The sequence below is a fragment of the Microcebus murinus genome, chromosome 3 (genome assembly GCF_040939455.1).
Source record: "Microcebus murinus isolate Inina chromosome 3, M.murinus_Inina_mat1.0, whole genome shotgun sequence".
In the NCBI taxonomy this organism is placed as follows: Eukaryota; Metazoa; Chordata; class Mammalia; order Primates; family Cheirogaleidae; genus Microcebus; species Microcebus murinus.
The window spans coordinates 7,255,823-7,282,253 of record NC_134106.1 but is presented as its reverse complement, the minus strand read 5'-3'; the positions used below and the strand labels follow the sequence as shown (position 1 = coordinate 7,282,253).

Sequence of the window (26,431 nt, the reverse complement as noted above, 5' to 3'; positions counted from 1 at the left end):
AAGAGGAGAAGGACATCCTGGTAGAGCATACAGCACGGGTGAAGGCCGCGGGATGAGATGCCATGGCTTGCCTGAGACCGAGGGCGTGGGGAGGGCAGGAGACTGGAGCTGTGCAGGAGCCGCACCCTCGGGGAGCTTCCAGGCTGAGCCGTGGGGCCTGCGGGCAACAAGCAGCGAGGGAAGGACTATGCATTTCTGGGGTTAATAGATCTGTTTTTGGAAGGTAACTAGCAGAGGAAGGATAAATGCTTGGCGAGGAGAGAGGCTCTGCAGCCCACTGGTGAGAGCTGAGGAGGGGCTGCGCCGGGCACAGCCTGCCTATGGGGGAGGCATCTGCCAGAGGGGCGCTGGGCAAGTGGCAGTGATGTTGGGGGCGACAGGCGGGAGGCTGGAGATTTATGCCTTGGGCCATTGGGTGAATGATGCTGCAATTGGGAGTCGGGGAAGGCAGAGGAAGAACAGGTTGGGGGAGGTGTAGAGGAGGGGCGGTGAGGATGTACCCTAATCGTAAATACTGATGTTTTCTTCGTCTGGGCTCCTGCGATCCGAGCTGACATCACAGGCCGTGAGTGGGTGAAGCCCCGGGCTCCGGAGCCAGGCTGCCCGGATCAGGTCTCGGCCCCAGGGTTTAGTGTTTGAAATCCTCCCTGCCTCCGCGTCCTGGTCTGTAAAATATTACAGCACCACATCATAGGGCTGTTACGAGGATAAAAGAGTCCAGACATGCAAAGTGCTTAAAAACAGTGCCGGCCCACCCTCAGCACCATAGATACTTGGCGTGGCCACAGGGACACCACGGGCAAAAGTGAGGCCTGTTTTTCCCCTTCTGTCTTAAAAGCACTTCGATTTGATTCAAAACCAACATTTGGTAGGCAGACCCCTGAGTCCATTCCTTAAATGGTGGGAATTGCACTACAGTAACTGATAAGAATGTAGGAAGCTTGTTATAAATTTTCCCTTTATCCTCACCACTTCCATCAAAGACGTTTATTGAACATCTGTTGGATACAGGCTTCTGTAAGGAGCCGCAACACAGGGCCCCAGTCTGAAAGGCTGTGCAGGTGGTAAAGCAGGACATACACAAGCCGCCTGTGCTGAGTGTCAAAAGTGGGATGTGTCTGTGTCGTGGGTGCCGAGGAGCTGACAAGTGAGGGGACAGGAGCAGGGTGGTGATGAGGGAGGACAAAGCTGGTCCTTGAGGCAATCGAAACAGAACTAAATGAAACAACAAAACACAAATCAGCTATGTACGGGCAGAAGAGGGGCTTTGTCGGGATGGGCAGCAGCCAGGGAGGAGGGAGAGGAGCCCAGGGCCACTGCCCTAGATCCCTGCCTGGGAGCGTTGGGACCTTCCCAGGGAGATTTTTATTCTGGTGTGAGTTTCTAAGGATAGAAAGGTAAAAATAAGTACACGTGTTTTGTAATATTTTCTTATCCTCTAACATGGCAAAGAATACATTTTTTCATTTTTTCCTACTTTTAACCTTGGGAGTTTTAAAATTCAGAGACCAGCTTTTCATTTTAGATAATGTTTAAATTAATCACTTAATTTAAATTAATGTGGACAATGGCGACAAAAGGTAATTATATTTAAGTGGTATTCTAATGCAGAATTCCTTTGGGAGTATCCGTGAGTCACCCAGTTCAATGCAAATATCCATAAAACATGCACTAATTGTTCCAGAAGGAAATGATTGTTTCAGAAGGGCAAAAGGCCAACTAAGTGGAAATACCAGGTTCTTAATTTATAAAGTCAATAAAAGCACTCTTTTGTAAGCTCTTCTCAAGTCGTAGCATATTATCAGGAAAATCTGGCACAAAAACCACTTTATGCTTAAATACTTCACAAGGGCACAAAACAAGGGAACATACACTAAGAGCTTCTTGAATACATTTTGTGAGAGACTTAATACTGTGTGAATTTACTCAGCTTTCAAGAACACAAGGGCATTTTAAGTTAAAAAAAAAAAGTTGCCAGTTACATACTCAAGATAAAAATACACGCTATTAACTATCTGCAATATATAATAATTCACGGAACTTTTACAGCAGCCACTCTTCGGAAATTCCACTCAAGGTCCCTGAAGATTCAGGAAATAATGCTCCTTCTCCCCTTTTAAGCAATGTGTCTCTTTGTACAAATGTAGGGTTGAATTAATACGAATTTTTTTCCTAGGTGGCTTGCTGCCAATAGCGGGAGGAAAAAAAGATAACCAAGAACCACAGATACTCTGCAGGTGAACTCGCAGCCTCCTGCTGCTGGGTGCCAGGGCCCTGGGCTCTCCCTCCTGCTTCGGGGTTCAGAAGGCGCCTCCCCTTCTGGGTGGCAATCGCCAGAGAGAGACCCTGCCCTGTAGGGCGGTAAGGCAGCCCTGTAGTCACCAACCTGTGACCATCCTTACGTGGTTCCCGTAACGGTGTCCACTGGTCGGGGGCGAGGAGCCTACTCCTTTTAAGTTTTAACAAAGAAGTCTCAAGCTGCCTAAAGAAACACACATTTTGGGGGAGGATTAAAAAGGAACACACAACACACAACTGTGTTCCAAATGTGTGAAATACCCCTGTAGATTAATCAATCTAAAGCAGGCGTGGCAACCCTGTTCCCTTTGCCAGTTACGGGGCAAGGGGTGCAGCGCTGGCCAATGAATGGAGGAAATTTGGGGGTGGGGGGTGGCGGTTGTTTATAAAAGCTTTTCTTGTCAGAAGAAAAGACTCTTGGGAAAGTCTTTAATCACAGCTCCCTCTTTCTACCTTGGATTTGGTTGCATGGAATTGCAGTATCCATCTTGAGACCAAACACGCTGAAGGACAAAAAGCCATTGCACAGAGCACGGCAGAGCGAGCCCAGGGTCTGGGGCTCGGTGGTGCTGCTGAGCCACTGTGCCACATCTGCAGCTCCTACCCAGGAGTTTCGTAATGTAAGACAAAGAAATACCTCTGATTTAGTAGTTCCCTGTTAATTGCAGCCTAAAAGAATTCCTTAATTCATACATCCTGTCATTGTTTTTTTAAACCTTTATTGATGTATATCCACCAACATTCCTCTATCCCAAGAACACCCATGAAAGGGAGACATGTAGACTGCTAAAGATATAGAAGTCTATAGTTCATGATTTTTAAAGAAATGTAGCTTGGAATCTGGAGTCTGAGGCCTGGGTTTAAATCTCAGCTCAGCTCTGCGTTAGCTGTGCGTCCTTGGACAGGCTCCTTAACATTGATAACCTTAGTTCCTCATCTGTTACATGCAGGTGGTAGTCTTGCTCACACAGAGCTGCTGAGAAGACTGAATTTAGTATAGTACTTCATAGACAGATAGTTGGTGCTCAACATGCTATTACTGTCATCCTAAGTCCCTCTTCCCTTTATGGCAGTAGACAGATCCACATGTCCTATGGCTGAGTACTTTTTAGACGTGAAAACACTGACTCTTAGAGTGTGAAGCCTTATCTTTCACTTTTCTTTCCTCCTTGTTGATCTTATTTCGTATTTGTGGGTGACCCCAAAATTGTTTTTTCTTTGAGACAGGGCCTCGTTCTGTTTCCCCAGCTAGAGTGCTTCTCACAGGAACCTCAAACTCCTGGGCTCAAGGGATCCTCCTGCCTCAGCCTCCCTAGTAGCTGGGACTACAGGCACAAACCACCATGCTTGGCTAATTTTTCCATTTTTTTGTAGAGACAGAGTCTGGCTTTTGCTCAGCCTGGTCTTGAACTCCTGACCTCAAGCCATCCTCCTGCCTTGAACTCCAAGAGTGCTGGGATTACAGCCGTGGGCCACTGTGCCTGGTCCCTGACCCAAAACTTTTCATAGCTTTGAGCTCTGTCTCAATATTTTTAAGTATATGAAACTTAAACACTTCAACTTTTTATTCAACTGAAGTGCCGTAGCACTTCGAATCTTGACATTGATTCCATAACATTCATTCAAAAAGGATTTTCCAGTTCAAATCTTCAGAAAGTCATTTTTTAAGTTATAAAAGATATGCTTCTTATATTCTCCCCCAGATCCTACTTCTGAGCAGGGATATTGTTGCTTGTTCCAATAATTTGTTCCTTATTTACAGCTAAGTAGTATTTCATTATATGGATATGCCACAATTTGTTTATCCTTTCACCAGTTGATGGTCATTTGGTTTTTTTGTCCTTTTTCTTGGCTATTCCAAATAAATTTGCGATGAATATTTGTGTCCAAGTCTTTGTCTGAAAACACACTTTTATTTTGGGGGATATATACCTAGTAGTGGAATGGCTAGATCATATGTTAAGTATAATTTTCACTTTTAAGAAACTACCAAACTGTTCTCTAAAAATGATTGTACCATTTTACATTACCACCAGCAGTGGGAAGACCAGTTGCCCCAAATCCTTGCCAACACTTACTATGATCAGTTTTTAAAAAATTGAAGCCATTCTAATGGGTGTTCAATGGTATTTCTTTCTGGTTTTAATTTGTGTTTTCCTAATAACTAATGATATTAAGCATCTTTCATTTGCTTATTTGTACATCTTTGGGGACGTGTGTGTTCAAATCTTTTGCCCATTTTTAATTGGGTTGTTTGTTTTTTTGAGTTGTGAGAATTCTTTATATAGCTATAATTCCTTTGTCAGATATATACTTTGCAAATATTTTTCCCAGTTTGACTTTTCATTTTCATAAGTGTCTTTTGAAGAGAAAAGCTTTTTTAAGAATAGCTCCATATGTATGAAAAAAATTGGATTTGTTAAATACTTAAACTTATTAAAATATTTCTCATGAAAAAAGCCTTCCCAATCCAGCCCCAGATTGACTTCACTACTGAATATTTAAGGAATATACAATACCAATTCTACACAAACGCTTCTAGAAAATAAAATAGGAAAAAAGAATGCTTCACAACTCATTCTGTGATGCCAGCATTGCTGTGATTCCAAAATCAGATAAAGAAATCACAACAAAGCTACAAAACATTCCTTATGAGTATAGATATAAAAATTCTTAACAAAATTTTAGCAAATCAAATTCAATAATATATAAAATAATAATAGATCATGACCTAGTGAGGTTTATCCTAGGAATGCAAAGTTGGCTTAACATGTGCACCTTAATCAATGCAATTTATTAAATAGACTAAGAAAAAAAAAACCCATATGATCATCTCACAGATGCAAGAAAAACACTTAGAAAAAAAGTTGATTGCTAATTTTAAAAAAATGCTCTCAGCAAAGTAGGAGTGCAAGGGCACTTCCTCAATCTGATAAAGAGCATCTATGAAAGCCTTTTTTCTTTTTTAAAGAGACACAGTCTTGCTCTGTTGCCCAGGCTGGAGTGCAGTGGCACAAGCATAGTTCATTGCAGTTTCAAATCCTGGGCTCAAGGGATCCTTCAGCCTCAGCTTCCCCAGTAGCTGGGACTACAGGTGCATGCCACCATGCCTGATTAATTTTTTTTTTTTTTGGTAGAGATGGGATCTTGTCATGTTACCCAGGCTGGTCTTGAACTCCTGGCCTCAAGCGACCCTCCTGCCTTGGCCTCCTAGAGTGCTGGGATTACAGGTGCGAGCCACTGTTCCCAGCCTGAAAGACCCCTTTTCTTTCTTTCTTTTTTTTTTTTTGACAGAGTGTCACTCTGTTGCCCGGGCTAGAGTGCTGTGACATCAGGCTAGCTCACAGCAACCTCAAACTCCTGGGCTCAAGTAATCCTTCTGCCTCAGCCTCCCGAGTAGCTGGGACTACAGGGATGCACCACCATGCCCAGCTAATTTTTTCTATATATTTTTAGTTGGCCAATTAATTTCTTTCTATTTATGGTAGAGACAGGGTCTTGGTCTTGCTCAGGCTGGTTTAGAACTCCTGACCTTGAGCAATCCTCCCACCTCAGCACCCCAGAGTGTTAGGATTACAGGCGTGAGCCACCAAATTACACTTTTTATTACCTGCTTCCACCCATACGCTCCTTAAAGGCAGGGATCTTGTTTGATGCTATGTCCTCAGTGCTTACAACATGCCTGGAACACAGAAGTTGCTCAGTATCTGTTACATAAATAAACTCTGACCAAGAATGCCTGCTCTTCCAATATCCAGGCATTATACGTCTTTATAATCTTTGACAACAGATCATGTGAGAAATAGTACCTCTTTAATTTATATTTCTTGAATATGAGTATAGTTGAATATCTTGTTTTTTGGGTTGGCCTTTGTGTTCTTCTCAGAAAACTATCTTTCTATATCTCTTGCTCAACTTTTCTTTTTCCCATTGCTTTGGAAGAGGTATTGATACATTAAAGAAATTATTTCTTTGTCCATCATATACTACAAATATATTTTCCCAGTTTGTCCTTTGTTTTTGACTTTGTAGTCATGTTATCAATCTTTTCCTTTTAGCTTCTGGGTTTGAGGCATGCTTAGAAAGTCTTTCCCTGTTCCAAGATGATCAAAGCATTCATACTTGTTTTCTTCTAATACTTTTATATATTATATATAAAAGATTATAGTGTTTAGATCTTTGATCTGGAATTTAACTTGGGGTATAAAGAGTAACGAAGTGATTTAGTTTAAAAAGTAAATTTAGCTTTAAAATACAATAAATACTAATTTCTAGATATTATATAATTTATTGTTTTAACTTTCTCAAAGAATATTCATAATTTGAAAAATACAAAGTTCACCTGTTTTATAATATAAATTTTTATAAGTACATTGATACATACATATGTGTATGCATATGAATGTGTATCTATATGCAATAAAATTATATTTTCCACAATTCTTTGGAAGTCATATTACAATTTGACATTATTACCACTATTAAAGTATTTTTCCAAAAAAGTTTCTATTTCATTTTTCTCAATGCCTTCTTGCTTTCCTGGATCTTCTGGATTTCTTTTTTGTTTTACTGTATTTGTTTTTAAAAAGTTTCCTTTCAATTAAGCTCACTTCTTCATGGAGTAAGGAGGTCTTTATTCTTAGCAGGAAGGAGAAGAGATTTAGTATAAACTGGTAACTCAGAGAAAAATTTGATTCTTCATAGGTTGTCAAATGTTTACAATAGCTAGAAGGAAAAGAAAAAATATTAAGTTCACTTTAAATGGTAATTTAGAAATACATGCACAAACTCCTAAATGCCCCCCAAATAATTTAGCAAATATATATGGTCAGGCTTAAAATAGTACTCTGAGCTGGAAGGAAACTTAGAACAATTTGGTAAAACTCCTTAACTCTATAAAGGAAAATTTTTTCAGTATCCATGGCCACCATGTAAAGGACACAGCTGGTGCTGGGCGCTGGGCTCATGACTCCTCACCCAGAGTTTCTTCCACTCCAGATGGGTCACTACCCACCTTCTTACCATGATCAAGGCAAACAAAAGCACATAAGAGATTCTGAACATATTTTTAAAATAAACTAAAGAAAACAAATAATCCCTGACTCCCAGTCAAAATAAGAACTCAGGCTTTATAATGTAGCTTTGCAATCCTGTATATAGTGTAGAAAAAAGAGTTTACTAAGCAATTTCACTTATTTTAAAACAGCCAAACCTGAATCTGATCAAATTTCTAACTAATGCTAACTGTCAATCTCTACACCAAATTATAGGCAATCCAGGGATAGAGGAACATGTTAAATAGTATCATATGGCTGTCATCAGTAAAATCCAAACTATGGGAAATTTTACAGGACACATATGATGGGGATTACTCAGCAAGTACATTGTAAGGGGGAGGAAAGAGAGAGAAAAAGAAGGGGACCTCATGAACTAAAAACACTTAAGGGCTATATCAACCATGCAGTTCTGAGTTAAACTCATTAAAAAAATTATATGACTATTGAGAATATCTAAACATTGACCACATGTTTGATAATATTAAGAAATTAGTATTAATTTTTTAATGTCTGATTAATAGTATTATGGCTTTATTTTTTAAAATATGGTGTTTGGGATCGACTTGCAAATAATGGGGGGCAAGGGGTGAAGAAGTGAGTTGAGCCCTGGGTGAAGCAAGTCCAGTCACGTTATAACTGTTGTCACTGGGTGACAGGGACAGGAGGGTTCTTTATATAATTCTTTCTACTTTTGAGTATACTTGAAACTGCCCATGATAAAGTTTAAAAAACAAGTAATCAAATAACATATAGAAGCTACAAACTTTGAGATATTGATTTATATAACATATATGACCCTAAATTACTGACATCTATATTTACACCACAAAGCTCTGCCACCCATCAGCTGTGACTATGGATAACTACTCTTGCTTCTCTCAACTATAAAATAGTAAAATAATGACCACCACCACCAACAGTACTTACACTTCATAGGGTTTATAAAAATATTAAATAAGAATGTATGTTAAGCACGTAACCCAAGGCTTGGCACAGAGTAACAGCTCAATAATGTTCATTTCTCCTATATGTCTTTAAAATTGATTATTTTTGTTTTCACTTAAAATCTTAAGGCTATTTTAAGTAAAAATACCCAATAAAGTCGACATTCTACCATTTTCACTGGTAGGAAAATTAAGAGTCTCAGGCCAGCGCGGTGGCTCACGCCTGTCATCCTAGCACTCTGGGAGGCCGAGGCGGGCAGATTGCTCAAGGTCAGGAGTTCGAAACCAGCCTGAGCAAGAGCAAGACCCCGTCTCTACTATAAATAGAAAGAAATTAATTGGCCAACTAATATATATACAAAAAATTAGCTGGGTATGGTGGCGCATGCCTGTAGTCCCAGCTACTTGGGAGGCTGAGGCAGAAGGATTGCTTGAGCCCAGGAGTTTGAGGTTGCTGTGAGCTAGGCTGACGCCACAGCACTCACTCTAGCCGGGGAAACAGAGTGACACTCTGTCTCAAAAAAAAAAAAAAAAAAAAAAAGAGTCTCAAATGTTTGATCATTAATTGGTTTAATAAAGATCAAATATGTATCTTTAAAGTAATTCTTGCAAATATGCTAGCCTCTTGCTTTTCTACTTTTCTAATATTTTAGTTTCAGCTATACTGAGAGAGGTTCTTTCAGACAAAATGTTATCACAAAAAGGGTAAAAAGTATTGTTTCTCTTACATGGGGACCATAAGGAAAGCTCGATTTCTACACCGGAAAGGTATACAAATTATCTGATTGACTACTAATACCTTATAATGGATTATAGTCTTTACCATAAACTCAGAAAAACATCCTAAAGTCATGAGATAAAACCAAGTTTAACATACAATAATTTGCTATTGCCAATTTTTACTGTGAGTAGAACAAGCGATGTCCCTTGAACTCTGTCATTTAAAATAAAGATGTGGTAAATGGATGCTGTCAGAATGTTTATATGAATACTTCATGCAAGTGGATAAACATGGGTCTCAATTTAAAAGAAGGTAGCAGTGTAAAGGTACAACCTTCCTTATGAGAAGTTCAAAAGTAAGTAAAAGGAATAGTCTGAAGACTGCACACAAAAAGTAAACCTGACAACACAGTTACTGTTTTGGTGGTCTCGAATATGTTGAAAGTTGGAACTTTTTTTTAAGAGGCAAGGTCTTGCTATGCTGCTCAGGCTGGAGTGCAGTGGCTATTTGCAGGCACAATCACAGCACGCTACAGCCTCACACTCCTAGGCTCAAGGGATCCTTCCACCTCAGCCTCCCAAGCATTAATTAATAGCTAGGATTGTAGGTGTGTGACACTGTGCTCCGCTAAGCATATGACATATTTCAGTATTTTTCTTTACTATAGTTTTCAGAAATAGTTGAAATTCAATTTTTAAAAATTCAAATCAAATTTTTGTGGGACAGCCAAAGCACCTCCCTTTCCTGTGGAATACAACTAGAAAACCACTGCTCTACCTCTGCCTACAGTAGGACACATGAATTGCCTGCCCCTCTCAGGGCCATCGCCTATGGCAGGTCTGTCGACCTAGCCAATTGTCATAACTGGCCTACTTTAGTTTCAGATGGGACCTCTATAGATGTGAGGAGTAAGGGCACTTCAATTCATTGAAATTGTTAGCTCTGCCTCAGGTAGGAAGGATAAACAGTTTCCCACATCTGAAGTGCTCTTGTGGACTTTCTCTGCTTAGTTCCCAAGGTCTGAGTGTTCTCACAATTATTTTACAGTACATGCTTGTTTCTTTTCAACCCTCAGAAATAAGTCCTCGTATATATAGCTTAAGATCTGCTCTCTTTTTTTTTTTTTTGAGACAGAGTCTCGCTTTCTTGCCTAGGCTAGAGTGAGTGCCGTGGCGTCAGCCTAGCTCACAGCAACCTCAAACTCCTGGACTCAAGCGATCCTCCTGCCTCAGCCTCCCGAGTAGCTGGGACTACAGGCACAAGCCACCATGCCCAGCTAATTTTTATATATATATACATACATACATATATATATATATATATATATTAGTTGGCCAATTAATTTCTATTTTTATAGTAGAGATGGGGTCTTGCTCAGGCTGGTTTTGAACTCCTGACCTCGAGCAATCCGCCCACCTCGGCCTCCCAGAGTGCTAGGATTACAAGCGTGAGCCACCGCGCCCAGCATCGGATCTGCTCTCTTAAGCATTAAAAACTTTTCATTTTTATAATTTTGGATAGAAATCTTTAAAAACCGAGTTATGCGTTACTTGGTTGTCTTAAACCACATATTCAGCATAATTTGTTTTTAGCCTTTACAATTACATTTCTATAAGTTGTCCATTTTTATTGCAGAAATATTAGAAAATATGGCTATGAAAAACAAACCCAAAGAGAATGCACACAACACCTCGGGGCATGCTCTGTGCTGAGGTAGAGACAGGTTCCAGCTTATCTAGTGATGTAGAGCCATGAGTTGCGTGTCATAAATGAACTTCAGACCACTGTCATGAATTTTTTTTTCTGCTTTGGATTCTGATGCTGGCTCCTCTACTGTCTGTCAGAGGATGTCACTTAGGGTTGCTGTCAAGATGTCTATCAGCACAGCACCTCTCACATCCCACCTCCTCTGTTTCTTTGGATGGCTGGGAGTTTGGAAATCAGACAACTTAGCTAAGGGTAGTCAGCAGGCTCTGAGTAAGGGGCTATGGGGCTCATGAGAAAAGTGCAGAAACTTTAGTCATGGTCTCAGTGACATTTTTATTGGTTGGCTGAAACCTTTTTTGCTACTACTCTGCAGTTTGAGGTTGTGGTCTAAAATAGGCAGGGTTAACAGGTAAGTTTGGTGCATAAAGTCATGGCATTACTGAGATTTTGTTGATAGTTGAGTTTAGCTTATAGTTTGTACAGAGAAAAAAATCTCAGCTGTTTGACAACTGATTATACCAACATCTATTTTTAATTCACTGTGCTACACTGCAGTATTAAATCCAAGAAGAACATCTACAAATACACCTATGTACCCCATGAGGAAGCACAAAGATATAGATCACCCCACACGCTGCTCAGGATTGGCTCTGCAGCCAGAGGGAGAAGGCAGCCACATGCAGCCCACCGCTGCCTTCACTTGGGGCCTCCTGGCAGCACTCCTCACTGGCCAGGACTACAACCTTTCTCCTCCTTTTGATGAAATCTTAAAATCTGGAATGCCATTGTACTGACCAAAGTAATATACCACCTCAGATGTAAAGCCATCCCTGGATTGGGGTTCTGGCCTTTCATAGTTGCTGCTGCTAAGACAGTGCTGCTCCTTAATCATTATAGGTGCATCTAAATGGTTTTGTTCTTTTCCCTTTAGAGACAAGGTCTCACTCTGTCTCCCAGGCTGGAGCACAGTGGTGTGATCATAACTCACTGTAACCTAGAACTCCTGGCCTCAAGTGATCCTCCCACTCCAGCCTCGCAAAGTGCTGGGATTACAGGGGTGACCTATCATGCCCGGCCTAAACTTTTTTTAAGCAGCAAATTTTAATATGGACAACTTCATATTATCATATCCAACTGTATTTTCTACATTTATCTCTAACTGATACCATTTCACAGGGAGTGAAACTTTTCAATGATCAAGTTATCTGTTATTGAATACTTACTATGTGACAGACACTAAATGTCTCATTCAATTCACAAGAGCCTGAGGCAGGTCCTATTTTCCACTCATTTATTCGCTAAATTCTTGGTGAGATTTCCTCTGCACTTGACCCTAGTCTAGCCACTGGGATTTTTCATTAAATAAAACAGAGACCCTGTCCCCAAGGCCCTTACGTTCTAGCATGGGGAGGTGGATGAATAAGCGCATAAATATGTAATCCATTCAATAGTCATGAAAGCTACAACTCTGTCCCCCTCTCTGCCAGGGGGACAGAGAATGATAACAGGTGTGGAAGGAGGGTTGGTGTTATTTTAGGCAGAATGGTTAAGAAAGGCCTCTCTGAGGAAGTTTAATTTGAGCACAAACCTGAAAGAAGTAAGCCATGTGGATATATGGGGGGAAGAACATTCCAGGCATAAGGTACAACAGGTGCAAAGGCCTGCCTCCGGTGTTTGGGGGAGTGTTTGGTAAATTAAAGGAGCAGTTCAGAGGTCACTGTGAGCAGAGAGTGACAGCAAGGAAGGTCAGAGCACACAGGGAAGGTCAAGCAGGCCTTGTGGGCTGCACCCCATTTCTGGAGCCACTGGAGGTTTTAAGAAGAGGAAAAGATCAGTATTATCCCCATTTTTACAACTTGGGCAACACAGATGTACAGATGATGAATAATCTGCCTACAACTAGCAAGCAGCAGAGCTGGGATAGAACAGTCTGATTCCACGGCATGCCCTCTTGGTTGCTATGAAATTTCCTCCCAGACAATTTCTATGTCCATTTGGGGATGAGATTACTGAGAATTTTGGTGAGTGAACATTACTCATTTTATTTAAAATATGAATAAACTGATAAAGTGACTTCAAAGTCATAAAACTATTTTATTGAATGGCCTTTTTGCTATTATGATATAAAACTAGTTAAAAGTTAAAATAGGCAAGGAGGAAGAAATTTTATGGCAACGCCTAAATCTCTTTAGTTTTTCCCTTGAACATTTATTATAAAAGATTTCCAAAATACAGGAAAGTTGAAAGAATTTTACAATGAACACCTGTACAGCCCACCAATTATCTCTGTAGTTTTAAATCCATATACTCCTCTTTACAGCTACTGAGACACTACAGAAGGAATGTGGGGAAAACATACTCTCATAAAAAAGATATCTTCGGCGGGCATGGTGGCTCACGCCTGTAATCCTAGCTCTCTGGGAGGCCGAGGTGGGTGGATCGCTCAAGGTCAGGAGTTCGAAACCAGCCTGAGCAAGAGCGAGATCCCGTCTCTACTAAAAATAGAAAGAAATTAATTGGCCAACTAAAAATATAAAAGAAAAAAAAGATATCTTCTCTCCAAGTGGACATAGAAAAGAAACTTCCCGAGTAATCTTTGTACCCACCTAGGATTTAGGATAGTGCCTTATTTTTTCGAGCGCTCAAAAAATAGTTGTGGAGTTGATTTTCAGTGCAATTAAAGGAAAAACTTTTGAGCTTTGGGGAGTAATAAGTTCCTCCCTACCTACTACCTGATGAAATTTTCAGTCATATGAAAATAAATGACCTAACAGTAATTTACACTGTATTATTCCAATATCCACCTTTTATAGGGAATATAAACCTCTTCATAAAAAGCAAAAAGAAGGAGGCAGCCTATCACTAAGTCAGAAGTCTGAGAATGCACTGAAGCCAATGTGTCCAAGAGGTGATAATTAAACCTGATGTAGTCAAAACCTTGTGTGTCTTACCATTTGAACACTACAGGGCTTTTACTATGTCCTACATAGATTACTTTCCTCTATACGGTTTCCTATCTTTAATCCCACTTTATCCAGACTCAATAATCATAAAAGCATGCTTTGGTTACTAGACTTCACATACCCACATTCAATAGATATGAGGCAAGAATCTAAACATAAAATATGAAATCAAGGAGGCAAAGTTTAATGAGGAACAGGGTATTTGGCTGCTCAAGTGTCTCCCCAGGGATTTCTTATTAGTTGCAAGGGGAAAAATAGTAATTATACTGTGGAAAAACCACACACCACCTTGACCAAGCGATCAATATTAACATCCTAGGGGCAAATGGCCACCTAGTCTCCAGATGCCATACCCTCGAGGAGGACAGCACTGGCTTTGGCCTGGGATGTAGAACCTGCATCTCCACGTGAAGAAGCATTACACACAGCCATTCTGAAAAAGTCTATGAAATGACTTGACATTTTGGAGAAGACAGGCCAATGTCATGAAAGACAAAGGCTGAGGAACATCAGATTTAAGGGGACTAAAGAGATAAAATCAACAAATGCCGTATCTATTCCTGAACTTTGTTTTTAATTTTTTTATTATTCACTCCTCCACTGGTTTCTCCTGGGATCTATCCCTGAACTTGATCCTGCTACAAAAGGGCACTATTGGGACTCCTGACAAAACTGGAATATGGACTGTGGTTTAGATAAAGGTATCATATCAATATTACATTTCCTTAATTTGATAACTGTACTGTGGTTACTTAAGAGAATATCCTTATTTTTAGGAAATACTTAAAGTATTAGAGGTAAAAGGACATGATATATGTCACTTATCAAGAAAGAGAAATAATATGTACCAAAAAAACACCGTGCATTTTTCCTAATCATTCACTGACACTTCTACTGTTTGGTTAGTTTAGCTAGGAGGAACAGTTTGTGCGAATTGTGCTACATCATCTTTCTGGATTTTTACCAGCTTTCCTAAAACTCTCACACAATCTCAAAGGATAATTCTGATTTTCTTGACATAAGCTCACTAGCTTCTAATTCCAACAAATAACCTATCTGGCTCTTATGATAGTTAACTGCTTAAATTATATGTGACTTTTTCTAAAAGCATTACATACCCTTTACAGAATTTCTGTGTACTAAGCCAATATGATGAATTCTTGGTTAGCAGTGACTGGCCTTTCTCCTTCAGGACTCCCTGGAGGCTGTGTCCATGGAAACAAGTTCTATCAGTGTCTTCTTCAGTCCAGTTGAACTGAAAACTTGAGGGGCGTTTTTTTTCAACAGTTGGTGTCCAATCAACCAGTGTGCTAAATTGTTTTTGTAGATTCACCACCATGTCTGGAAATAGAGGAAGAAAGGAAAGGAATAAGATAAAAACTAATGTTAAATCACAACTAAAGCCAATGTTGGTTTTGGCAAATGTACTATGATAATGTATGAGGATAAGGTTAGGGGAAATTAAAACTGGAGGAGGGGCATGGGGGAACTACTTTAAAATGGTTAAAATGGTAATTCTATGTCATGTATATTTTACCACTATCTATTTTTTTATTTTACTTATTTATTTTTAGAGACAAGGTCTCACTCTGTTTCCCAGGCTGGAGTACAGCGGTGCAATCATAGCTCACTACAGCCTCAAACTCCTTGCCTCAAGCAATCCTTTTGCCTCAGCCTCTCAAGTAGCAGGGACTATAACAGGTGCATACCACCACACCCAGCAAATGTTTCTTATTTTTTGTAGAGATGGAGTCTTGCTATGTTACCCAGGCTGGTTTTGAACTCCTGGCCTCAAGTGATCTTCCTGCCTCAGCCTCCTGCCTCAGCCTCCCAAAGTATTGGGATTACAGGTATGAGCCACTGTGTCTGGCCACAATTGGAAAAAAAAAAGAATGTACAATCTAACGGCAATTCTACTAAGAATTTTAAAAGTCACAGAAACATAGGGTTTGAGAATTTGGTAGGAACTTTAGTTCTGTTTTGAATAATGGCATGTTCCTGAAAGAGATTTCTATGGAGAGTTCTTAAACAGGATAATGCTCCTTTGGATGCATATGCACACTGAAACATTTGTTTAAAAAAGTAAAAACAAATTTATTTTATGAATTCACCTTTGAAGTCCAGATATGTAGCTTTTCTACAACTGTGTTGTTACTTCATATTAACAAGGGGAAATTCAACTCACCTCTTCTTTTATATACTACTGGTTTGTCGATGAATGAGTAGTAGAGTGGCTTTTCACTTTTCCACATGTACCTGTACAAGGCAGAAAGCAGTTGGAGCAGGATGGAGACGAAATGGACCTAAGTACATTTCAGAGAACAGTTCCTATGAAGCAATATCTGAGATTCCTGATATTCAGTGTAATAGTTCTGCCTCAGAAGGGCCTATTGGCACATGTCTACGTTGTCTCCAAAGCTTACGTCCTGGAAGGAAGCACTGAGTGAGAGAGCAGGCCAGCAGAATGGTGTGCTCCTTTTCAAAGCCTCCCAGATGCTGAGCGATCCTGGAGAAGCTATTAATAATACAAAAAGTGCAGCAATGGTTTGCCTCACCATAAATTTCCCCTGTTGCTCATTCTCATAAAGTACAGCCACCTAAGAAACAACTGTTCCTTCTTGCCTTGGCCCCAGCTGCCTTTTTGCTGAGGATTAAGTCATGGTACTTCTGATTCTGACAACTCATACACAGTGAACAGTAGGTGCCAGTCTCTCTGGCACTTGACACCAGGAAATCCACCCTGTTCCTTTTGCAAATGAGGAGGAAGGATCTGGATTCCATGATGACACAGTCCTAACAATCCCTGCACTGACTCAACCTATTCTTGTCTAGGGAAGGGCAGCTAGGGAGGTTCTGTAAAATGGAGATCTTGGATTGATATGGCCCTTGGGGTCCCCTTCAGGACAAAGACTAAGAATCATCTGGGTTCCTACAGGTCAGGGGTGACCAGTCTAGACTCAGGCCAAAGAGAAGTGACACGTCCTATTTCTGGTTATAGTGATCATTGCTAAACTTTGCCAGAAAGACACTGCTGCTATGGAACAAAGAAAACAATGTTCATTTTTAGACTTATTTTAATTACTTTTGAGTTCCCTAAAATAGAGGACTTTCATAATTTACAACAAAAAACGAATCTACCTTCTTCTTGATCCCAGGCCATTTTCTTGTTTTGACAGGCACTGTGGCAACAGGAAAGGGCACTGAATCAGAGGGCCTGGCTCTGCCATTTTCTAGTGGTATGATCTTGAGTGACAACTTATAGAAGTTCTCAAAGGCAAAGACTGTCTCAGTTGTCTTTATGCCCCTAGTGTTGGCAGGGAATGGTACATAGTAGGCACTCATTTAAACATTTGTTGAAGGGTGAATGGATGAATAAATGAACAAACAAATGAATTTAGCATCTCTAAACTTGTCTTCTACATTCACAGGAATGTTGTAAGGAACAATTAATATAATATACATACAGTTTCTTTAAATTTTATACAATAATCAGAAGTAATTATTATCTACTGCTTGACAAAGCACCTGCTTAATGGGTAATCAAGAAATATCTGTGAGCTTTCTAGAGAAGAATAGGAAGCCAGAAATATGGTTTTTATTTAAATCTATAGTATTCTTTAATTGATATTTTTTTCACCATTCTCCATTTTTATGCTAGGGAAGAAAAATGTATACAAAAATACACATTTTAGTAATATTATGATAGCAAATGATCATTTTAACCAACTTAAAAATTGATTTTTTTCTTCAAGAATTTAAAAATACTTGATCAAGGCAGTAAAAACATGGCTATACATAAAACAGATGTTAACTTTTTACTTTGAATTTCCAGTGATTTAAAATGTTAAGAACAGAAACAAAATTTTTCTAATCATCAGGGTACAGAGATGCAGCCAATGTTATATGGGAGACTGTCTTCCTGAAAACAAAATTTTAGTGAACCATACCACATTTAAAACATATTAGAGGGCTCATCATTTAACCCTATGGCAAGAGTCTGTGATTCTTTAAAATATCTTTTTTGTTATTTATTTTCTTAAGTAATAAATGTAACAAATCTCAAAAGATAAAGAAGTTCCCTAAACTCAATAGTCTAATCCCAACCCCTTGGTATACCCACTGTTAAACATTCCTTGTAAATACCTAGTCCAGACAGCAGTTTCTTATGCATTTACACAGGTGGCAATCATGCTATAATCAAGGAGGCATTATTACTTCCTTGGAGTCACATGCCCACAGAATGGGAAAGGTGATCTAAAATAAAAACGCTGGGAGGCCGAGGTGGGAGGATTGCTTGAGCTCAGGAGTTCGAGACCAGCCTGAGCAAGAATGAGACCCCCATCTCTACTATAAATGGAAAGAAATTAGCTAAACAACTAAAAATAGAAAAAAAAATTAGCCAGGCATGGTAGTGCATGCCTGTAGTCCCAGCTACTCAGGAGGCTGAGGCAGGAGGATGCCTTGAGCCCAGGAGTTTGAGGTTGCTGTGAGCTAGGCTGATGCCATGGCACTCACTCACTCTAGCCTGGGCAACAAAGTGAAACTGTCTCAAAAAAAAAAAAAAAAAACAATACAACCTCTATGGAAAACAGTATGAAGATTCCTCAAAGAACTAAAAGTAGACTATGATTGGATCCAGTAATCTCACTACTGGGTATCTTCTCAAAGGAAAAGAAGTCATTACATAGAAAAGCAAAAATGTACTCATATGTTTAATGCAGCACAATTCACATGGAACCAACCTAAGTGCCCATCAACTGATGAGTGGATAAAGAAAATGTACTGGGTACACACACACACACACACACACACATTGGAATACTACTTAGCCACAAAGAAGAATGAAATCATGTCCTTCATATTAACTTGGATAGAACCGGAAGTCATTATCTTAAGTGAACTATTTCAGGAATAGAAAAACAAATACCACATGTACTCACGTATAAGTGGGACCTAAGCAATGGGTATAAATGGTCATACAGAGTGTGGTATAACAGACTTTGGAGACTCAGAAGGAAAGAGGGTAAAAGGTGGGTAAGGGATCAAAAAATACCCTATTGGGTACAACGTATACTATTTGGGTGATGGGTACACTAAAAGCCCTGATTCCACCACTATGCAATTTATCCATGTATCAAAACACTACTACTACTTGTACTCCCTAAATCTACTGAAATTAAGAGTCTCATGCTCTACCGACTAAGCTAGCTGGGCCACCAATCTACTGAAATTAAAAAAAAAAAATTTCTTCCATGTACTTCTCAACATTGTCTATGACAACTAGAAGTCATCGAAGCAGCCTCTTAAGCTATTTTTAGGTTTTCAACTACCATTTATTAGTGTTTTTCCTAATCTCATGCATAGAGACCCATGCTTAACTACAGAAAATGTTTTAATAATTTTTATCTGACAACATGAATGGTGATACTCAGAGGAACAGAGAGAAAAATTAGAAATTTATGGGGTTCAGGTAGAGTGAAATAGACAGGTGATCATCATGCATAGGGGCTTTGTGCCCAAGCATTAGTAGTGATTTACATTGCATATGGGTTATTAGCCCACAGCATATACTCTAGGAAGTAGATCTTCATAAAGAATTCTCTGAACCACCTCCTCCTTGAGGCCTGGTACCTCCCTGGAAAATGCCATTGTATAACTCGACCTACTTTCTTTCTAAGAGACAGGGTCTTGCTCTGTTGCCTAGGCTGGAATGCAGTGGCCCAATCATAGCTCAGTGCAGCCTTGCACTCCTGGGCTTAAGTGATCCTCTTGCCTCAGACTTCTGAGTAGGTAGGACTATAGGCATGTGCCCCCCTGCCCAGCTAATTTTTAAATTTTTTGTAGAGATGGGTCTCACTATGTTGCCCAGGCTGGTCTGGAACTCCTGGCCTCAAGCAATCCTCCTGCCTTGGCCTCCCAAAGAGCTGGGATTACAGGTGTGAGCTACTGTGTCTGGTACTAAACTTACTTTCTTTGGTCACTAAAATGTCCCCTTAAATAGCTAAAAGTCAGTAAATTCTAGATATGCAACTGATTATACCACCACAATATGAATTGGGCCTCCAACAGCTGTGTTTAAAGTAGAAGTTGGTGCCTGGTTTGGGCTAAGGAAAGCCTTGTCACCAATGAGACACCTGGGTAGCATGGCCCCTGAACACCTGGCCCTCAGGATCAGTTAGGACTAAGCCTGGCCAGCACCATAAATAGAAAGACTGATTCTTTAAGAATCAGTCTAATCAGACCTAAGACGACAGAACAAACTCTTGTTCTTACTACTATCCTTGTGCCATTGAGACCCACTGACTGAAGAGCCATTCTTTCCTCTGGTGAGGAAGAGGAAGGATCAGTTTCCTGGGACTCCATAGCTGTCGGAATAAATTCACCTCCACTCCTTTATTACTGTCCATCAAATCTGACCTGTGAAAACCTGTCTCTCCTCCCACTTTGGCAGGGATCCTCTTCTCCACAGTGCTTTATCTCAGCCCAAGAGTCTGTTTCCCTACTGAAAAGCCCTCTGAAATTTAGAGGAAAAATAATCTAATTCTACCTCTGAACCTCTGGATCTTAATTACAGTACATAAGTAGGCAGTATCTCTATTTTAGAGATGAGCAAACTGGAACTAAACAAATTATTCATTTCAACCAATTTGAGGAACCTTGATTTTTCTCTAAGGATATAAAATTACTTGATCATATTAGTATTATTGTTAATTTACATAAAATACAAAGATGTTAACTTTTTCTTTAAAGTCTCACAGAGACTGAAAGACTCACCAAGAGAATAAGGAACTCCCCATGGTCACATGGCTAATTTGTAATGCAGTCAGGATTCAAACCTAGCACTGTCCATCGCTAAAGCTATGCTCTTTCCACTCTACCGCAATGAATCCATATCAGAATGACAGTTCAAAGAAAGTCAGTGATACTCATTGCATTAAATGTACTTGCTGTCTGCTTTCCTTTGTTTCAATTTTCATAGAGATTTTTATTTTGGAGGAATATTCCAATTACATATGTCACAGAGTGACATTTGTAATCTTTTTAATATTGGGAAGCATAGATGGGAAATGACCAAATTTGAGAAAGAGAAGAGGGAGGAGTATTAGAAATGCAGGTGAGACTCATGCAAATTATAAGAAGTTAATTGCTAAGTACATTGTGGTACCCTGGATGGATTCTGGAATACAAAGAGGAAATTAATGGAAATACTGGTGAAACCCAAATTAAATCTAGTGTTTAGTTAATCGTAATATAAAAAAGAAAAAGTTAATTACAATGTAGGGCTAATATATCTAGAAAAAATGTCACAAAACTGATGAATCTAAACTGTTGAAACTTCAGTTTTCAAATATAAGCAACAGACACAGAAATAAAGTAGGTGAATCTAAAACCAGTGGAGATAACATACTTTGCCCTTGCTTCCTCCCATTTATGTTTTTTCTCATCAACGGTTTTCTTCATAACTTGGTACCACTTTCTGAAATCAAACCATGGCTTATCTGAAAGAAATAAAATCTAGCATTATTAACCAAATAAATTGCATTATAATAATATACGTTGTTCATCTGAGTCTTCATTCAATGACAGCTAAACACGTAACCACTTCGGTACCAGCATCGACTATAGTCGACAGCCACAGATGAACACACACAGCGACTTTAGCCGATAGCCGAGATATGACTTTTCTAATTTTTCATTTATCAAAATAAAATCGTGAACATTTAAAAATAACGTAATGTAAACATATATGTTACCTATTCTGATTTACATTACAAATAAAGCTGCCTGTAAAGTAAAACAAGCTTTCAGTGCTTTAAAGCTTTCCTCATCACACAAGAGCAAAACGGATTCGTTGTCAATGCACAGCACAGACTATCATGCGGACTATGAGTGCTGGCTGTGGGCAAGGTTTTGTGGCTGGTGAACACAGTACCGAAGTGGTGAAATAGGAGCTCTTAGAAATTATAGATAAAGTCATTGTCTCCATACTCTAATATGACTCTCCTGAGCAATCTGTCACTCTCCCCTCTAAGTTCCTACCTATATTGTGACTCCAACTAGATTATGCTGAAATCATCTTTTTACCTGTTTCTCCTAAACTTGACTATTACCTCCTTGAGAACAGAACATATATTTTGTTTGCCCCCTCTTCCCCCCAAACCCAACACCCAGCAGTGTCTGGCACATGGTGGTGCTCCAACATGGCAAATACATGAATTATGGAAAAAATGATTGATAAATGTGTGAAATGGTATTATAGTAGCTGAATCTAGACTTCCAGTTTCATCAACTCCTTTTCCTGTTCTTCCTAATTATTCAAAGAATCTAGAGATAAGTAAGAAAGTAGATTGCATTGGATAGTTGGTGTGAGTGTGTGTTTAAGATGTAGAGGTCGGAGAGACAGCAGAATTGAATGCAGTCAAGTATAAAAATTCACTCCTCACTCTTATTCTATCCATATGGGGATCGCTCTCCATTATCCTCCAATGAAAAGAATCTCTTTCAATGTCTAATTAAAAATATTTTCAACTGGCCAATATAATCATCATCTAATCCAATATGACACTGTAGGCCATAAAGCCTTGAAAAAAGGAAACTACCAAAATTATAGAGAGGAAAACTATAACAATTAATAGGACTCAAGGTTCTTTGATCTTAAGTCACAATTTCTCTAAATCACAATCTCCTCATCAATAATGTGGGGAGGCAGGGGACGGTAGTCAGCATGGCAGCAGTGAGAATGAGGACAACAATCCTGCCCTGCTGGAAGCAAAGATTTGAGGTTTGTAAGGGAGAGAGGTCAAAGCGCTCTATTTTATACATCTACATAGTCTACTATCACCTTTCAATATCAGAAAGGACATTGGAAGACAGCTAGTTCAACCTTTCACTCTATGTAGAAGCCAACATAAGCAATGTATGGAAAGACGTATTTTATATATATTCTGGAAAGAACACACAAACCACCATTTAAACTGATTATCCCCATTAAACTCAAGCTCCCAAAACCAATGAATGTAAATTCTAGTGAGAACATTAAGAAATTAGAATCGAATTTAAGAGTTCACATATTCCACTACACTTCACTGGGAGTTGCTCTTAGGCCAGTCGCTATGTTAGGCACTAAAGATACATTTTTTAAAATAAGGAAGATAGTCCTCCTCTGGAAGCTCACAATCTACCTATTTGTCTATCACTTACAATACACTTATTATATGCCAGATATTCTTCTAAGCACTTTACAAATATTGGTAATCTAATAGAGACAGATATACTTAGGTCATTAGTTATAATTCAATGTATTAAATATCTAGTATAAGTTTGGACAGGAATAATTGGTTCTGATTTGGTAAGACATGAAGTGGTATGAAGTGGTGTGTAGAACAGGTAAAAGAATGGTATTTATGCTGCATCAGCTTGAAGAATGAAGAGGGATTTGCTAGGGACTGAAGGGGAGCTACAGGGTAAGGAGGAAAGAACATTCCAGACAGATGGAACAGAAAGAGCAAAAGGTGAAGGCATCAGAATAGACATGATGGTCAGAAAGCAGCCAGTAAGTTCAGAGTCTAGCATGGCTGGTGAGTTTAAGTTGGGAATAAAAAGCAGACTGGTCTTACACATAGAGGAAGTCATTGACTTTTTTAGTAGCCTAGAGATATAATTAGATAATTATATGAAAAAATCATCCTGGTACAAGGTACAATTTGTATATATGTGTATGTATACATATACACATCTATTTTTCAAAGCTTTCTTCTTACATTTATTGCATATTTTAATCTATTAGTTATAATTACTTTGAATTTGACTGATAAAAAAATTAAGTACCTTTTTTGTTCTTTTTATTATATTTTTCAGCAAGATTAGACAAAGACCTGTATAAAACAAAAAATATCAATTCAGAAATCACATATTTGGACAGTTAATTTTGAATTCTTCTGAGAGACAAGTATAGAACAGTAACTGATGCCAAATTTTAATGGCAAAGCAACCACCGAAGCAGGAACACTCTAAACACGGTCATTCTTTGCTGGCATTTGGGAGGAGGAAGATCACTTTACTTTGTAAAAAAATCTTTGAGAGCTATTAATACATAGTGCCAGAAGCATAAAGGCATAATGATAAAGTGCTGAATGATTCTTTAGGATTTATGATGATACTTTAAAACTCAGAAATCAGTGGAGTAACGACAAACATTGCTACTAAAGAACAATAGGAATAAAACATGATCAAACAACTGACAAACAGCTGAGTCAAGTATCATGTAAGAAGTAATTGTCACTACTAGTCAATGTTCTATAACAACTGACAGTCTCCATTTTCTATTGAGATAACATGAATTCCTTTACTCTCAATAATTAGGTAAAAGGAATTCAATTTTTTTCCTTAGCTTCTTTAAAAAACTAAGATTAGAACAATAAAATGTTCTTGTCATAATATTAATATATACTTACCATTCAAAATTGTCATCCAATAAAAACAGCAGTTTCAATACTACTACAATGATAGCTACAGCTTGTACATCATATTTAACAGTTTTTGCCATTTTAGCTATGGGATCAAATGTCAGAAAATCCACTTCTCCTATTCCAGTCATTTTTATCACTTGGCAGGCTAAACCGTGCATTTCATCTGTTGAAGAACAAAACAGTTGAATGTGAATTAAATTCTTTGGCTAACTAGACCATACTAATGTGTAATAACCCACAAGATAACCTTTATCTTAAAACATGATACTATGCTGGAACCTGGAGACATACATTTTGTGACTAAAATAAACCAAAAAATGGTATCTGTATAGAAAAACTAATGACAGAATCTTGGCAAGGCATATTGTTTCCTATTCTGACTTCCTAAAACATCTACTATTTGTAGACACATCCTGGAACCTTATGTAGACAGCTATACATCAGTGTTCTGTTGTTTTATCCATGTCTCATCGATGTTTCTACAGCAGTGTGTGCTTACCTGAAAATAATTCCCTTGAAAGACCAAAAACCTTCTCTAGGAATGTGCATGTACTGGCTGGCACCCTGGCTAGCATAAGCCTTCAACATGTGCTTAACTAGATACACCACTTTCCTAAAGAAATTACATGCTCAGCATAGACTGCATCTATTATTTATGGCTGAATAATGTGGGAGTAGGAACCAGGAAACCTAAGACCTATATTTAGGCTTTCTAATCATTAGATTTGTGCTTCTGGATTACAGTCATCCTCAGTTTCTTCACTTATAAAATGGGTTACAATGAGAATAAACTGAGATTAAGTAAAATGGTACAAGTGAAAACTCTAAATTACTAAACAAATTTCTATACTCCCTAATCTAAGTATCCAATATATACCATATCTTATTCTAATTAATTTCAAGTATGAGAACCATTATTTATAAGAGCATAATGAACTTGCATGGAATTGAACTGAATCTCCTACATCCGTTCAGTCATCATGTCCTATTGATTCCACTCCCTTAATGTAGCATATAATAACATGGTTAAGAGTAGACTATAGGCCGGGCGCTGTGGCTCACGCCTGTAATCCTAGCTCTTGGGAGGCCGAGGCGGGCGGATTGCTCAAGGTCAGGAGTTCAAAACCAGCCTGAGCAAGAGCGAGACCCCGTCTCTACTATAAATAGAAAGAAATTAATTGGCCAACTGATATATATATAAAAAAATTAGCCGGGCATGGTGGCGCATGCCTGTAGTCCCAGCTACCCGGGAGGCTGAGGCAGAAGGATCACTCGAGCCCAGGAGTTTGAGGTTGCTGTGAGCTAGGCTGACGCCACGGCACTCACTCTAGCCTGGGCAACAAAAGCGAGACTCTGTCTCAAAAAAAAAAAAAAAAAAAAAAAAAAGAGTAGACTATGGAACTAACTGCCTGGAGTGAAGTTCCTGCTCCATAACTCATTAGCTCTGTGACCTTGGACAAGTTACATGATCTGTCTGTGCCTCAGTTTTTAAAATAATCTGCATAAAAAGGAATAAAATAGTGCCTACTTCTTAGTTATTGTGAAGACTGAATGAATATACCTAAAGCACTTAGATCATTGCTGACTGCTCTCAAATCCATCCCCTTTTCTCTCTCCACTGTTGCTCCTTAGTTTACCCTCAAACTAGGTGTCTCTTGCTCTGGTCTTACCCTGCTGTGGTCCAATCATCTCGTTCCCCTGCTTTCATGAATGCATTAAAACTTTTAGCTCCCAGTCTGCGTAAGTTCTCTATAGTTCCCCAAACAAGCCATATTCTCACTTGCTTCTCTGCTTTGCACAAGTAATTTTGGCCTTTTGCCTAGAGAGTCAATTCCTTTTCCCCATTCCTCATTGCAAGCTTTGCTGGGCTGATTATCACTCAGCTTACAGAGCCTAGCTATACTAATCACTTCTGAGAATGCTTGTATAATACCAGCAGACTTCTTTGACCAGCCCTCTTCTGAATGCTAAGGCATCTCTTCTGGCATTCACCCCTTTCCTGAATGAAGTTAAGGGTTTACTTCTTTGTCTTCCTCTTAAATTTGAGAGTGACTCAATCTTCCTAACTGTGGCAGCCTATGTATAATTGATACTAATTACATGTTTATGGTAAAGAATGAATAAAATACAAAACTAATTTCTTTCTTGAAATGTTTAAGTAAAAATTTTTCACTGATTAAAAATGCTTTGTTGGCCAGGCGCAGTGACTCACACCTGTAATCCTAGCACTCTGGGAGGCTGAGGTGGGAGGACTGTTTGAGCTTGGGAGTTT

The 26,431-nt window shown here is 39.0% G+C and overlaps 1 protein-coding gene across 3 annotated transcripts in view; it reads right to left on the bottom strand.

Annotated features, from left to right (window-relative positions):
• Nucleotides 1-6,393: 6,393 nt before the first annotated feature.
• The window catches only part of TAF1B (TATA-box binding protein associated factor, RNA polymerase I subunit B), a 68,066-nt gene continuing 48,028 nt past the window's right edge, over nt 6,394-26,431 (bottom strand). For 2 of the 3 annotated variants that reach the window (XM_076000543.1, XM_076000542.1), the window contains exons 10-15: nt 24,145-24,322; nt 23,519-23,565; nt 21,099-21,189; nt 15,876-15,946; nt 14,809-15,031; nt 6,579-7,023 (exon numbers count right to left, since the gene is read on the bottom strand). In XM_076000543.1, the coding sequence (XP_075856658.1) occupies nt 6,819-7,023; nt 14,809-15,031; nt 15,876-15,946; nt 21,099-21,189; nt 23,519-23,565; nt 24,145-24,322 (815 nt within the window). In that variant the 3' untranslated portion in view covers nt 6,579-6,818. Of the gene's footprint in view, nt 7,024-14,808; nt 15,032-15,875; nt 15,947-21,098; nt 21,190-23,518; nt 23,566-24,144; nt 24,323-26,431 lie in introns of all 3 variants that reach the window. The other variant, XM_012778970.3, reaches the window with a different exon arrangement.